Raw genomic sequence first — 16411 nt, 5'->3', positions numbered from 1 at the left:
TTCTGTAAAATGTATGCAGGTTTTGTTTATTATACATTGAATTAGAAACAGTTACTGTTACCAGTAAAATGTACAAGTTGTTCTGTAAAGTTGTTTACCTTTGTACTATATTTTTTTTTCCAGAATTTCTCTGGCAACCACATCTGCTTTTTTTCCACCACAAAAACATCTTTTTTTGAATTTTTTTATTTAATTAATTAATTAATTAATTAATTTTTTTACAGTCTACTTGTGTTAAGCTCATCATTGGAACCTGATTCTTTTTTTTTGAACATCCCTTATAGTATCACAGTATTGCAAACAGCTGATGGAGATATCTAACAGTACATCATGGGCAACCATGACCAATCGTTTCTACTTTTAAGATTTACTCTATAATGTTGCTATAAATGTAAATAATTTCTTGTTTTTATCCATCAGAAAGTGGAGGAAATATGTTTAATGCTGCTGGATCCACCATTCCAGAGCTGCCATGACTTTGTCAGCCCTTTGTCCTACATGGCCAGCTGCTTCAATGACATCTGCTTGTAAGAAGAAAAACAACTGCATTTTATGATGAATTGCAATTTTAGTTCATGTTATCCTAGAATTCTCTAAACTTTTTAAAGTGTTGAACAGTGAGCCTCCTTCAGAGAACAGATGTACATCCTCTACCTCTGTTCATTCAATCGAATTAGTGTGCAAATGTTGATGGAATTGTGTGAATAAGGCAACAATAAAAGTTTACCCAACTGTGTACCGTCTGTTGAAGGTCGGGTCCAACTGATGACGCAGTATGTCAAGTGTTTACCGAGTACTCACGAGCCTGCGCCCATGCTGACCATCCACTGAACGACTGGAGGGACCACATTCCTCAGTGTGGTATGTTTCCATTTTTTTTCTCTGACTTTTGTTTTGTCAAGGATGCACAATATGCTACTAAAATGTCCCAAAATGTACTATTTATTTTTTTATTTTTTTTATTGTAAAAGAGGCTCAATTTTACATTTAAATGTTTCAGTCACACTCTCAAGAACTAGGAAATGCTAAGACCAATTTTAATTACGTTTATTTATAGGTCTGACTCTGTAATTTATCTTTGACCATTTTGCATCTGTTTAAAGCAGAAGTCAACCCATTTTTTTCCACAATTATGTTCTATGCAGCCCCACTAGTCTGGTATTCTAGTTAATATTGTGTTAGTGGAATATGATTTAAGCAACAAAATCCATCCGTTTTCATCCATCTCAGGGGGCGGCCATTTTGACACTTGCTGTCGACTGAAGATGACATCACAGTTGCTCAGGGCTCAGGCAACAACCAATCACAGCACACCTGTTTTCTGAAGCTGAGCTGTGATTGGTTGTTACCTGACACCTGAGCAACTTTGATGTCAGTTTCGTTTGACAGGGAAGTGGCAGACTAGTGAGGTCACATTTAACACACTTCCCCTTTAATAATTTCTTGCACACAGTGAAGGAGTGTCCTGAAGGTCTGCAGTACCTGGAATGTATCAGCTGTTGTCCTGCATCCTGTCAACAAGAGCAAACATGCATCCATAGCAGGCTGGCCTGCCTGGATGGATGTTATTGTCCCAATGGTGAGTTGATATTTTTCATTTGTATTATGCCTTTCCTGACTGTTGCAGAAGTGAAACTAATAGTGGATCATCCCCGTTTAGGTTTGATATTCGAGGATGGCAACTGTGTGATGCCTTCTGACTGTCCTTGTGAGTACCATGGCGTCTTCTACTCATCTGGACAAATCATACAAGAGGAATGTAACAACTGGTAAGGCACATTATGACCTTTTTTGATTTCTAAACTCACTTATCAGACTGTGTGGCTTATATGAACCACAGATAGACCACTGTAGGACTCATGATTATAATGTTTGTCACAATTGCCCTCATTATCAGATGATTAATGTCTTTCAGCACATGTGTGGCTGGATTGTGGAACTGCACCGAATACAACTGCCCAGGTTGGTCTCCGCCCCCTTACAATGTCTTGGCTATTCCAGTGTAGCCGCAAACAATTCTGGAAGCAGCCCAATTTAGAAATTGTTCCCCTTGCCCGACAGGTGAATGCTCTGTGACTGGCGATATGTATTTCCAGTCATTCGATGGGCGTGTCTACACCTTTCCAGCAACATGTCAGTATGTCCTTGCCAAGAGTCGCAACTCAGGGAAGTTCACAGTCACCATCCAGAATGCCCCCTGTGGAGCTGTGAGTCAACTGCTTGTTTGATTTCACTTTGTTTGCACAGTACAAAGAATGGCCATATTTTTTTCTCTCTCTTTTTTTTTTTAACTCACTATCTCTTGACTTTGCAATCTTTGGCTTTTGCAAATTGTCCAAAAGGTAGATCAGGGATGGGCAACTTAAATGCTTGGAGGGAGGCCATAATTTTTCATCAGTGCTACTGGGGGGCCACATAGGACCACACATTTCCCAACCAGTTATATGGAAAAAAAAAACGCCATTTCAAATATGGAATTACGGTGCATACATGAAAACACATGCTCTTAGTATATTGCATTTTTATAATACATTTCTCAATGCATCTATCTACACATATATCCACTACCATAACTCAACAAAAAAGAGTTTGAGGCACAAAGTAAACCTGTGTAAAAATTACCATTCAAGGACGGCACAAAACTGCTGAACAGCAAATCTAGATTAAGTGCAAGAACTCATTTTGTGCATTTTCATCAAAAAAAATCAATTTCCTCAAAACTGAAACATTATTGAGGTGCTATGTTTGTCCGGAATATCCAAATCCGCAAAAAAATGATTCAGCCAATTCATGTTGTAGTATAGGTCGCTATAAGATCTGATGTAAGAGAAATTAAGCCACATCTGTCATTTATTTGTGAATTGTGATATTACAACTTAAAACTATAGCTGACCCCTGCGTACTCACATTTGGGCTCCTGCAGATTCACATTTTTGCAATGTTTTTGTTTATTTTTTCAGTATTTTAAACAATATTTTGAGTATTTTCTGTTTTTTTTTCGTGAGAAACTGTATTATGAATGTTTATCATAATTTTTTGAAACATGTTTTTGAGTTTGAAAAGAAATTTTTTTTTCCAAAAGTTTTTTTTGGGGAGAATCAATCAAAGAGCCACTCGGAGTGTCGTCACATGTGATCTGCCAATTGGCTATCCCTTAGTGTCTACATAGTAGATTAGTAATGATCTGTTCCAGTCTATGGAATCGAGGCCAGGAGGACAAGTTACATTCAACCCAAAGTACATGAAAAAAAAAAAAAAAAGTTCCAGACAGCTCCAACCCAAGGCCTCCCTTGTTTTCCTTTACTATCTTGGCAGCCAGCTAACCAGACTACCTTATCTCAACGAGGGCAGTGAGAGTGCCACTGGCATGGTGAAGGTTTTATAGACACAGAGACGGAGAATGATGGGAAGAGTGGAAGAGAGAGCTGGGTGCCAATACTCAGTCAGATTTTAGGCCCCGTCACTCCTGAAAGAACCCATTCAAGAAAGCAGGTTGTCAGTGACGCATAGAATTACTAAGGCATTTATTGTTAATATTAGTGTTGTTCAGATACTGATACTGGTATCGGCAGAGGTGCGGATACTGCATTAAAACAGTGGTATCGGTATCGGTGAGTACTCACAAGTAACATGCCGATACCATTAATTCCAAAGCTAATATATGATTTTGGATGCAGCATATTGTGTCTTGCTATGTGACATGCTCACTGCATGCCCATTTAAAATATCCTATTGACCCTTGAATGGTCTGAACCAATGGGAGTATAGCTTTTTCATGTTGAAGAAAAACAAAACAAAACATAGGTATTGGTATGGTATCGGTATCGGCCGATACTGCAAAGCTGGGTATCGGAATCTGTATCGGGGGCCAAAAATTGGTATCGGAACAACACTAGTTAAAATGGTATAAGAGGACCATTGTTTTTGTCTTTCTTTCACTTTGTGATATCTGTAGAAAAACATTTAGAAAACAAATCATTCAATATAATAATAATAATAATAATAATAATAATAATAATAATAATAATAATAATAATAATAATAATAATAATAATAAGAATAATAATAGGGTGGCACGGTGGCTGTTAGCATGTCAACATCTCAGTGTGTTTTTTGCCAGAACAGCTAAAGATTTTGGAGCTTCGTCATGCTATTTTGTTTTGATCACAGAATCTAGACGGATCTTGCATCCAATCAGTGAACTTAGTCATCGATGAGGATCCTAGAATGGAGGTTACGCTGAGCCACGTCGGTGAGGTCTTCATCGCCGGACAGTACCGCATCTCCCTGCCCTACTCTGACGGTAACCCTTCTTTTATCCCCTTCCAACACTGTGACTATGAATGTGTTTTATATCATGAGCACTGATTTACAGTGTGTAGATGACCGATCATGTGCCATAGCAACCAATAAACAAAGATTCCAGTTCACCTGAGTTGGTTGAATAAAACAATAATGTAATAAATATTGATGAAATGCACTTTCTTAAAGTAGTCCTCTTTGGCTTATTGCAGACAACTTCCACATTCAGGAGCTGTCATCCATGTTCCTCCAAGTGAAGACGGCGTTTGGCCTCCGTCTGCAGTACAGCTGGACGGAGTTTCGTCTCTACCTGCAGGCCACTGTACATTGGAAGGATGACACAGTGGGGCTTTGTGGAACCTTCAACGGCAACATTCAAGACGACTTCTTGTAAGTGTGCACATTTCGGTTCACTAACTCACAAATGTAAGGAAAAGCGGGTGTGCGGGGATGGCAAAAAAAAAAAAAAGCTAGATATTTTTGCAGGTTATTTTCACATCATAATCGCTACAGTGAGGGGCTGTCGCAGAGGAACACAGAGTTTTAGCTTTGGCTTCTTACGGAGCCAATTCTTGATTATATTGGCTGTGTGCTTTGGTGTTGTCATGTTGGAAGACCTAACCACGACCCATCTTCGATGCTCGTCTGAGGGAAAGAGGTTGTTGGCCTAATCCTCGTAATACATGGCCCTGTTCATCTTCTCCATAATACGGTGCAGTCATCCTGTCTCTTGTGCAGAAAAAAAGCCCCAAAGCATGACGCTTCCACCCTCATGCTTCACAGTAGGGATGGTGTCCATCTAAAAATGGAGAGTGGAGTTAGGACCAACAAAAAAATCTATTTTGGTCTCATCTGACCACATGACTTTCTTCCATGATTCCCCTGATCATCCAGATGGTCTTTGGCAAACTTCAAACGAGCCTGGGCAAGTGCTGACTTAAGCAGGGGAACCTTGTGAGCGATGTATGATTTTATACCAATGACATCTTCATGTAATAGCAATATTACCCTTTGAAACAATGGTCCCAGCTCTCTTCAGGTCATTGAGGAGCTCTTCCTGTGTTGTTCTGAGTTGATTTCTCACCTTTCTTAACATCACTGATACCCAGGTTATAGTTATAGTTGTGTTTATTGTTTCTATTCGTGGATTAAAGTTTTGTTACTTTTGATATTAAATTATTGTAACCAGTGACACCCTTGGTAACACCCTAAGTTAAGGCAGGAAATCAGTATATATAATTTAATGGCCTGTAAGGGGGATTGGTGTTAGAGTTGATTGACAATGAGACATAAAATGATGTGGATGCTCTGTATTTACAGGCTGATTTAAAAATGTGTGGGCTCCTGCCTACTGATTCGTGGCCCCTAATATATGGCGGCCTACCTTGAATTGCCCCCCCAGATGGCCCAGTCCGGGCCTGCTGATACCCCACCCTAGATCTTGCATCGAACCCCGGTCCAACAGTAGATCTTTTTTCACCAAGATGCTTGGCAATTGCCCTGTAGCCCATTTCAACAACCACCTAAAAAGTGCTGCTAAGTTAGATTAATCACTAGATTGCAGGTGGACTTTTTGAAGGCACAGTAACAAGTCTTTGAGGGACAAAATTCTTACTGATTGGCACATGTTCAAATACTTATTTTCAACAAGAACATACAAATAAATTATTTAAAAATCATGCAAGATGATATCCTGAGTTTTTACTTTAGATTGTGTCTTTCATAGTGACATGCATCTATGAGGAAAATTTAAGACCCCTCCATAATTTTTAATTGGGTGAACTTGTAAAATTGTAGGGTGTTTAAATACTTATTTTCCTCACTTTATACCAAGCAGTACAGTGGTTTTGTGGTTAAATATGTACAGTATATTTAGATAAACAGATGTACAATGAGGCATGAAGAGCATATAAGCGGCCATCTGTTGCTAAAGTCCATTGTCGACGACATACAGTTGCGGATATTTTGATGCATTTTTCCCAATTGTCATTTTATACCATAATTATTGTGCAGCTCTAAACATGAACTTCTTTCTCACACTTTGTGTAATGCACACTGCTCGGCTCACACAAGTGCCCGACAGGACTCAACTCCTCAACAAGGAATTTACTGTTAGAGGTCCACTGTACCGTGTCGTAATGGGCAGCCGTAAAGGGCGAATGTTGTTCAACAGCTGTAAAAGGATATACATCTGAGTCTGGGACCAGAGGGGCTGAATATTGCAAGAAAGAAAGTGGAATTCACTCACTGTCGAAAAGTAGACACACATTGTGTCCCGCCTTTAATGTCAAAGTTAACATGTGGAATTTTGTGCTTGTGTTCAAGCAAGAGTGAGTAAAAGAATGTTGTGAATAACATCAGCTGTATATAGGAATGCTGACAATACTAGAATAACTGTGATCCAGTTAACTCATTCACTGCCATTGACGGAAAAAGACGTCAAATGATGCATTTTTTTTTGCTGGTCTGGCAATTAATGTGTTAATATAAGCGTTAAATGCTCTGCAAACCATCTGAATCAAATTGGTTTCTTATGGTCTCATCAGACCACAGGACATGGGTAATGAAACTTGTTTTTTGAGGGTTTTCTTTTGTTGTAAGTTTACAAGAGGCTTTCTTCTTGGATAACAGCCACACAAACCAGCAATTGCTTTGAATAAATGATTATCATCACTAGTATGAATTATAGAGTCATCAGCTCCAGACTTTAGCTATTTATGCAATCTTGTCTCCCTTCAGATCTCCCGCCGGTATGATAGAAAGCACTCCTTTACTGTTTGGAAATGCCTGGAGGGTCTCGTCAGCATGTACGCTCAGTTTGATCCCTCCTCAGCTTGACCCCTGCGACACACATCAACAAGCCGGTCAGTTGCTTCTTTCTTATACAGTACTGTAACTTTCAGAGTTTTTAAAGAGGAAGTCAACCGAAAAAAAAGAAAATACTCTTGACAATAATGGGTTCTATGCAGCCCCACTTGTCTAAATATGGTATTCTGGTTAATATTGACTTAAGCAGCAAAATCCAGCAATTTATCAATATCAGAAGGCGGCCATTTTGCCACTTCTTGTCAAGTGACAATGACTAGTTGGAATGGTTGCTCAGGTCTCAGCTAACAACCAATCACAGCTCAGATTGCCTGAGCCCTGAGCAACTGTGATGTCATCTTCAGTCAACAGCAAGTGGCAAAATGGCCGCCCACTGAGATGGATAAATCGTCTGGATTTAGCTGCATAACTCATAGCCCACAAATGTAATATTAATCAGGATGTCATGTTTAGACTAACATGGACGTGATAGATGTTTAGACATTGTATGTGATCTGCGTCACTTCGAATTTATGGCGCCTATGCTTCATCCGTAGCACCTTCTTTTTCATTAATTCCCCACAGTAATCACACAATTTTAAAGTTATTTAAACTTGTGTTGTTGTTACCTCCAGCAACAGACGTTTATCAGGCGCGTCACATTTCCGTGTTTAAGCTTGAATGTAACGCTCTGCCGTCCGTCAGCAATAAATGTCCGTGCGGAAACACGAAATATTGTTTCCGGGTCACGCAAATATGTTTTTTACAATTACTGTACAAAGTATTTTCATATAAATATTGAAATCCGACTTAAGTCGAAATCCGGGTTACATCGCCAGCGTATGAACGAAACTCGGCCACAACTTGAGAAGAAAGAAATCAAGAAGTGTTTATGGGTGACTTTCACTTTAACAGGGCTGTCTGCTGGATTCACTCAGGAAAATGCACTTTTTAAATACAGGATGTACACACTTTAACTTTCTCTCAGTCTACACATCTGTGTTTATGTTAATCTTTGGTGGTATTTTCGTCCTAACCCCCCCCCCCCCCCTCCCCCAGCCTGTATTTTGCCATTTTGTGTTTGTTTTGTAAACAGCGGGACGTTTCTGTGCAAAGACAGTGTTTACACCCCTCCAACCAATCTCAGAGTGGGGGGCGTGTCCCAAACGGGGCCGGGCGAACGTGTCAGCTGCGTGACGTCACTCCCGCGGCAATTTGAAAGCACACCACAGATGTGTAGACTGAGAGAAAGTTAAAGTGTGTACATCCTGTATTTAAAAAGTGCATTTTCCTGAGTGAATCCGGCAGACTGCGCCTTTAAGCTTGTAGCAAAATAATCAAAATCTTAAAAAACAAACAAAAGATAAGGATTGCTTCTGACTTTAGGCTACAATCCATGTCTAAAATGTTTCCAATTTTATTAAAACAAATATTAAGACAATAGGCCTACTACGTGCATATTTTCATACAAAATAAATACGATATAAAATACATATAAATACGTATACACTGGTACATAATGTACCTAATATTAGTTTAGTCCGATGCAGTCAGACTGTATGGCCTACTGACTTTTCTCACAAACCCACCCCTGTCTTCTTTGTTTTTGTTCAGCGGCCTATGCATCTGAGATGTGCGATATTTTGAACCGAGATCTGTTCTCCCCCTGCCACGAGTACCTCAGCCCAGTGCCATTTCACCAGCAGTGTCGCTCAGATACCTGCAAATGCGGAACAGCTTGCTTGTGCTCAGCTCTGGCTCACTATGCTCGCCACTGCCGCAGATTCTCCGTCGTCATCGACTTCCGATCGCACACACGAGACTGTGGTGAGTATTGGACACATTTTATGCTCTTTGAAAGACTCCATGGAGTTGATGATGTGAGTGATTATGTGGTTGTAACGACTGAGATCAATTTACATTGCGTGCAAATAGGGCCGCTTATAATAATGAACAGAAAAAGTTGTCTGATGAATAAAATACAAATGTCAAACCTTCAAATTTCAACTTGATGTTGCCTGCCTCTCTGACTTCAGCGGTCACCTGCCCCCCCACCATGCAGTATGGTGTGTGCGTGTCGTCCTGCCAACGCCGCTGCGCCGCCCTCTCTTCTTCGCAGCACTGTGGGGGGGAGTGTGAGGAAGGCTGCGTCTGCCCGTTGGGATTATTCTACAACCAGCGAACATACACCTGCGTGCACAGGTCAGGCTGGGTGGGATGGGTCAGAAATCACCAAACCGTTCCCTGCCATTCCAAACTTGTTGTGGAAAAGGGACTTTTTGAGAGCTCAGTCTAGTCAGGCTGGTTTGCCATGGGAGACCTGCAGCTTACTTGCTCTTAACTGTCCCACGATTTCACATCCCTATGCAGCATTACTTACTATGTGATAGAGTTACTTCAAGGAAGTGACCGTGAAACCCCCCTTTCAGCCCCACTTAGGCTCGAGACAACACAGATATCTGATAACCAGTGAGAGAGAACTTGTAAGACAGAGGCCAATGTGTGGACCATATGTCACTAAGCCTTTGCCATTTACCATAAAAGAGATTATGTTATCTTACTCTGTGTCATATACGTTTGATTTTTCTATAAAAGAAAAAAATGATCAGGGTAGCTACTTGTCAAATGTCAGAATGGTGACATTAATTTTTGTTTGTTTATTTGTCAAAAAGGAATTTATTTTACACCCACATCCTGCATGCCTTAATTTTAATATATAGAAAAGTGTGATGACACTTTTTTCAAACTGATACCAATATGAGTACTCAAATTAATACTAATAACTAGTGTTGTTCCGATACCGATACTGGTATCGGCAGAGGTGCGGATACTGCATAAAAACAGTGGTATCGGTATCGGTGACTACTCACAAGTAACATGCCGTTACCATTAATTCCAACGCTAATATAGGATTTTGGATGCAGCATCTTGTGTCTTGCTCGTGCACAAAATTCACTGATATGTGACATGTTCACTGCATGCCGATCTAAGATATCCTATTGGCCCTTGAATGCTCTGAACCAATGGCAGGACAGCTTTTTCATCCATCCATCCATTTTCTTGACCGCTTATTCCTCACAAGGGTCGCGGGGGCTGCTGGCGCCTATCTCAGCTGGCTCTGGGCAGTAGGCGGGGGACACCCTGGACTGGTTGCCAACCAATCGCAGGGCACACAGAGACAAACAACCATCCACACTCACACGCACACCTAGGGACAATTCGGAGCGCCCAATTAACCTACCATGCATGTCTTTGGAATGTGGGAGGAGACCGGAGTACCCGGAGAAGACCCACGCGGGCACGGGGAGACAGCTTTTTCATGTTGAGGAAAAAAAAAAACTTAAGGATCGGTATGGTATCGGTATCGGCCGATACTGCAAAGCTGGGCATCGGTATCGGTATCGGGAGCCAAAAAACGGTATCGGAACAACACTACTAATAACCAATACCGATACGAAGTACCAATAGCACGGGTACTTTTAATACATAAAATGCCGCCCATAAAAGAAACAAACAAAATGACAGATCATTTTAATAAAGACCTATGTATTGTAATTTAGCATTTTTCCATGAAATTGCATGAAATTAATGGAAACTTTTTATTATCTTTTTTAAATTTGTTCATAAAATTCACATATTTTTTTCATAGAATAATCAGTAAAATTAATTTAAAGAAATTTTTAATGTTCATCTGTCAGACACCTGTGCCATAGATACTGGCAGCCATCCCGATTACCGATACCTTGAAATGAGGCCGGGCATTGGTCCAATAAGCTGTTATCATGCTCGTACTTATTAATATTGCTGCCGTGGTGCCAAAACCTTGTACCTCCAAATTGGCCTCTTTTCAGGAGTCCCCAGAAACAACGTTTGTTCAACCATTAACATTACATCGTCAAAGAGAGCTAGCCATTTTCAATGCTTAAGATTGGTCAGTAACTTCTAAAAATAATACCCACACATGTGGACTGACCAATATTATAGATTTTTTATTTTTATTTTTTTAAATATGAAATTTACCAAATTGTGACTTATGCGGTTTCGGCCTGACGCCCATAAAAATGGACTAACTCACATTTTCTGAAACAAATAAAATACACAAAACATGCATTTTTGCAAACAATACAAACAATTTTAACACTTTTAATGTTAAAACGAGTACTGATACAAAGTACGAGTACCGGGCCAACACCAGGCCTTAATTCAAGGTATCGTACTTGCCATCGGCCGCCCTCTCGTGGCTGTTGTAAAATTAGGAACTAGAAATGAGAAGAATATAAAATTTCCATTGATTTCATGCCATTACAAGGAATAATGCTACAGCACATTGGCAGAGTAGTATCTGTATTTGTATCAGTGAGTACACAAGAGTTAAGTACTTTGGTATCAGTCTGATGACACTGAAGTGTTATTGAACATGCCTAATTTTTATTTTTGGAAGCTAAAGCCCAAGAAATGCTGCAATTCACCTTGTGAAGCAAGGCAAAATAAACAAAGACAGGCAGAACCATAAAGACAAGCACATGAATAGTATTTCTATTATGTAACTGCATCTCTACCATCCTGTAAGTCCTGTATACGCAGAGCGGTTGTGGCTGCACATACTGTGCTTTTTTTTTTTTATCCGGCACCACTTCTGGGTTTTACCAAAAGGCAAGAGGGTTGGTTGTGCTTGTTGCTGAAGTATTTCGTAAGATCATTTAGTGATATCTATTATGATCTTGTGTACCCTATTTATAATATGTGCATTTGTCACAAGAGTACAGTGACCTTCGAGCCCGACCACCCAGTGAGGTAAATGGTGGGGTCCCACCAAAATACCCCCCTCCTGATCATCCCCAAGGCCACCCCACAGGCCAGGTGCAGCCCACCCCTATGAACCCCCCCCAAGCCACGGGAACACACTGACCCCAGGGTGGAGGGGTTGTTGGTGGGATTGGAGCATGGGAGTCCAGGCGAGCAACTCTCACCCCGACTGGAAGAAAGGCCTCGTTATGCAGAAATAAATGTATTTAGCTATATGAGTGTTATATGGACTAAAAATACTATAAATATACTATAAATTGCTCCAGTGAGTGTGGCAAGATTGATTTTATCGCAGTTTTTGAAGCAAGGCTTTCCTGGCAATTGTTAAGCTCACATTTGCATTCATGCTCTCATTTCTGCTCTTTGTTTGTTTTCTGGCGATATTGCAGAAGTGAGTGTCCCTGCACTTTCCTCGGTGCTGATTATGAACCAGGAGACGTGATCATGACATCAGCAGGTGTTCAGTAAGATCTTCCTCTCCATCTCTGTCTCTCCTTTTTGTTTCAAATGGACCATCTCAGTTTTTAAGTGTTTTCTATTCGTGGCAGTTCAGATGTCTTCAGTGAAAAAATATAAGCAATATGTTTTAATGATGCTTCATTTTATGTCAGTTCCAATCTATATTCAGAACTCTCTTCATAAAAGCTTTCATAACCTCCTGACTACCAGGAAAAAACTTAAATACAGTTAAAATAATTCAAACAATACTTTAATGTGTTCTTAAGAGTCTTATAGAAAACTTGATAACAACATTTAAAGCCTAAATGTGTTCAATAAAAAGTGTTATACACTTACTTTTCCTCTTCCCTAAAAAGTGCTTGCACTGAGGGAAGCCATTTTCTTTTATGATGCAATCAAAGGTAGCAAAGCCCCACCCCTACACATTTGGTATCATTGGAAAGCTCTGAAGGCACAAAAGGAGTTAATTCAATCGTATGCACTGGGTGGGAGATATTCAGGTTTAAAAATGTCCACTACAGAGGACAAATTTGAATTGCTGGTAGTCAGGAGGATATGACTTGTACTTCGTTGCATTTTATTAAGTGCGGCATGGATCAGTGGTAGAGTGGTCGTCTCGTACTGTGAGGTTGTGGGTTCGATCCTCACCCATGGTGACCATGTCGAAGTGTCCTTGAGCAAGACACTGAACCCCGATTTGCTTCCAGTGGACCTGGCAGCTCCATGCGTTGCCACGCAGTTGACCAGGTGTGTGTGAATAGGTGAATGCGAGGCATTGTAAAGTGCTTTGGACACCATATGGTGTAGTTAAAAAGCACTATATAAAACACACACCGATTTAAATAATAATCATTTAATTGTGGAGCTATTTTCCCTTTTCTGTATAGTGTGTCCCAGTGTGCATTATTTCATCATCATAGTGGCTTTTCTGTTGTTGTCCGTCTAGGACGTGTCTGGATGGTAAATTTGTGTCACAAGCAACAAATGGTGGTGAGTGCAAATTGAAATCAAAACTGTACGTTACCAAAGAAAATGAATGATGCTTCGTTTTTGACTCTTTTGTCCTGTCCTTGCAGACCGTTTATGTCCTGAGAGTCAGTCATACCACAACTGCTCTGAGGGTGAGAACGGCCTCCTTCCAGGAAGAGGTGTCGCCTGCGAGCGCACTTGTGAATCTCACCTCCTCAACCTGACCTGCTCAGCACATGAGCCATGTGTCAGCGGCTGCACCTGCCCTACTGGGTGAGTAGGACATGACGCAATCGCAGGAATGAGGATTATACAATCCTTGTGTATTCGGGGGAATTTCAATTGATTTGGTTCGTTGTTGGTGTTGGATGTGGACATGGAAGATAAGGAGCGTAGAGGCTCATATAAGGCAAGGCAGCTTTATTTCTATAGCACATTTCATACACAAGGCAACTAGCACAAGACACAAGCATCAACAAACAGAAAGGTAACATATTCAGACTGAGCAAAAGGGTCCAAGGACTGACCCTTGAGGGACCCCACATGCAACGGCTCTTCGATCAGATTCAAAATTTCCAATGATTACTAAGTATCTCCTTTCTTCCAATTAGGACATGAACCATTTTAGGACTGCTCCATTTATCCCCACAATGTATTTTCTCTGTCCACTATTTCTGCACACTACCATGTTCTTGGACACATTTCTTAAGCTAATGTCATCATAGCCATCCAAAGAGTACAGTTATTTGATCCTGATAATACAGATTGCCAACATGCCCCAAAAGAGGGTTAAGTGGTTTTGTTCTGTGATACCAAGCAAAAAGCCATCATTTAAAGAAATGTATCCAAGTTAATGGCCCGGGGTCCGTTTTAGGGATGACTGGCAGATGCGTTGTGTTTTCTGCTAGGTCAAGGAATTTTCGCATAAACCAAATGTTGCTACATTAGCAGAACTTTGGAGCGTTTGGGAACTGAATGTAAAATTTATGAAAGTTAGGAAAAATTCCATCCATCCATCCATCCATCCATCCATCCATCCATCCATCCATCCATCCATCCATCCATCCATCCATCCATCCATCCATCCATCCATCCATCCATCCATCCATCCATCCATCCATTTTCTTAACCGCTACTTCCTCACTAGGGTCGCGAGGGTTAGGAAAACAACAAACATTAATTTGTCTGTCTGTAGCTTCAGTACAACAATAGTGACATCCATGTCAAAATGAAACTGAGAGCTAGTTTTAAGAAAAACACCCCCCCACACACAATTTTGGAGACATATGGAGGCCCAGATATGACATGGGGAACATTCTTTTTTTTCCAGTTGTCCCAAAATGTATATATTGAAACCTTGTAAGTCACAATTTGGTAAATTTGATCTTTTTTTCAACAATCTTTACTTTTCGTCAGCCTACATGTGCGGGTGTCATTTATATGAATTATTGACCAATCCAAAATTATTGACCAAGTGTTGAAAATGGCTTGCACTCTTTGACGATACAATGTTAATGGTTGAACAAACTTGCTGTTTTGGGGTTTTCTGAAATGTGATGATTTTGGAGGTGCAAGGTTTTGGCTTGATGCCTGTGATATACTCATGAAATCTCCCTAAAAAAATGTAATAATGAATAAAAACTGTCCCTTTGAAGTGAAGTCCCACATTTTTGTAACAGCTTGCGCATAAACCATTAAGTAAGTACTTTCATCTTACATTGTTCGTGAACGCATGTGATCTAATTTCTCAATGGAAAACTTCCCCCTTCACCAACATGAGGCCGTGAGGTGTAACAGTGCTCTTGCGAACGTCATTACACACAGAAAAGGTTAGCCAGGTGCACAAACAGAGTTCCTGGTCTTCAGGACTGTGCGTCATTAACAGCATGACTCATTAAGTCCAGTGAACCAAGATGACCTTTTTTAAATGACAAAAACTTGGACACCATCGTTTTATGTAATCGATAGTTTGCGAAGGAATGTTATTGTGAATATGGCCACAAAATAATTTATTTAGCACCACAGGATGAATAAATACTATAGTGAGAAAACTGTTGTCTCTCTTACACAATGGTGTTTAAAAAATGCATTTTCTCATTAGACAAAAATGTTAGCAATTGCACATTAAACCACATTATTAATATTTTACCACAAACAACTTATTTTTTTCATTAATACCACACACATTTACAGTTATTACTTTTATTCTGATAGATGCTGCAATCTAGACTAACATACCGACAATTGCTTTGATAGTTTCCTTTTTCACATCACACTTTTACTTGACAGAGTTCATAACTCACTACTGATGCATAGGTCAGTGACAAAATGGACATTTGGCAGTGATGTCATCTCCACTGTTGAAATGACAAACAAGTGACTGCCAGCTTTGTGTCCGTAGACAGAGAGAAAGTCAGACATAAACATAAACTGAAGTTGATACAAAAACAGGACTACCAATCAATGTTCTTTGTTGGGTCAGATGTAAAATTTTTATTAAGTAAAAGTCACCACTGCTTTTTCTTTAGTCAATCTTCAAATTTATTTTTACCACCTTTACGTTCAAGATAAGCAGGTTCAACTGTCAACAATCACGATGACTATTATCTTCTGTTGGGTGATTACATTAAAAAAAAATAAAAATAATCCATATTGTGCACATATTTGTTGGTCCAGTCCCAAATGTTGGCGACTTTGATGTGAGTAACTGATACGACAACTTGGCTGGTGGATAAAGGGAACTGTTAACGCCGTTTTATCTCGGGTGTAACTCTACTCAGTTGAATCGGGGGTTTTCAGGAGGGATCATTCAGTTTGTCACTACATTGTCTGCAGCCTCACTGGAGGATATAACTCAGCCGTTGATATTACAAGATACTTATCAGCTTCGCATTGCAGAGCGTGGAGTAAATGGAGGAGGGAAGCACCCCCCCCCCCCCCCAAAAAAAAAAGAGAGGCTGTCTCTCTCTTCCTGTGTGAGAATCGTAATTCTGCAGATTTCTCATGTAGGTAGCGAATCCAACCACTTTTTATTCATTGGTGCTCACTCATGCACCTTGTCGGCACTCTC

At 40.2% G+C, this 16411-nt stretch overlaps 2 protein-coding genes across 2 annotated transcripts in view; one reads left to right on the top strand and one right to left on the bottom strand.

The window, feature by feature from the left end:
* LOC144017507 (C-myc promoter-binding protein-like) overlaps positions 1 to 10242 on the bottom strand; it is a 265503-nt gene extending 255261 nt beyond the window's left edge. Inside the window, exon 1 of the mRNA XM_077519143.1 lies at positions 10152 to 10242. The gene's annotated coding sequence lies outside the window, so the exon portion shown is untranslated. The remainder of the gene's footprint in view (positions 1 to 10151) is intronic.
* otog (otogelin) overlaps positions 1 to 16411 on the top strand; it is a 68110-nt gene that overhangs the window by 21116 nt on the left and 30583 nt on the right. The window contains exons 9-22 of the mRNA XM_077518413.1: positions 421 to 527; positions 752 to 861; positions 1454 to 1579; positions 1661 to 1769; positions 1916 to 1962; positions 2062 to 2207; positions 4171 to 4303; positions 4515 to 4692; positions 7042 to 7166; positions 8722 to 8934; positions 9144 to 9309; positions 12303 to 12377; positions 13319 to 13362; positions 13449 to 13614. Of these exons, the coding sequence (XP_077374539.1) occupies positions 421 to 527; positions 752 to 861; positions 1454 to 1579; positions 1661 to 1769; positions 1916 to 1962; positions 2062 to 2207; positions 4171 to 4303; positions 4515 to 4692; positions 7042 to 7166; positions 8722 to 8934; positions 9144 to 9309; positions 12303 to 12377; positions 13319 to 13362; positions 13449 to 13614 (1745 nt within the window). The remainder of the gene's footprint in view (positions 1 to 420; positions 528 to 751; positions 862 to 1453; positions 1580 to 1660; positions 1770 to 1915; positions 1963 to 2061; positions 2208 to 4170; positions 4304 to 4514; positions 4693 to 7041; positions 7167 to 8721; positions 8935 to 9143; positions 9310 to 12302; positions 12378 to 13318; positions 13363 to 13448; positions 13615 to 16411) is intronic.

This window comes from Festucalex cinctus, chromosome 4 (genome assembly GCF_051991245.1).
Source record: "Festucalex cinctus isolate MCC-2025b chromosome 4, RoL_Fcin_1.0, whole genome shotgun sequence".
Classification (NCBI taxonomy): domain Eukaryota; kingdom Metazoa; phylum Chordata; class Actinopteri; order Syngnathiformes; family Syngnathidae; genus Festucalex; species Festucalex cinctus.
Note: the sequence above shows the minus strand (reverse complement) of the source record. Positions and strands in the feature narration are given on the sequence as shown.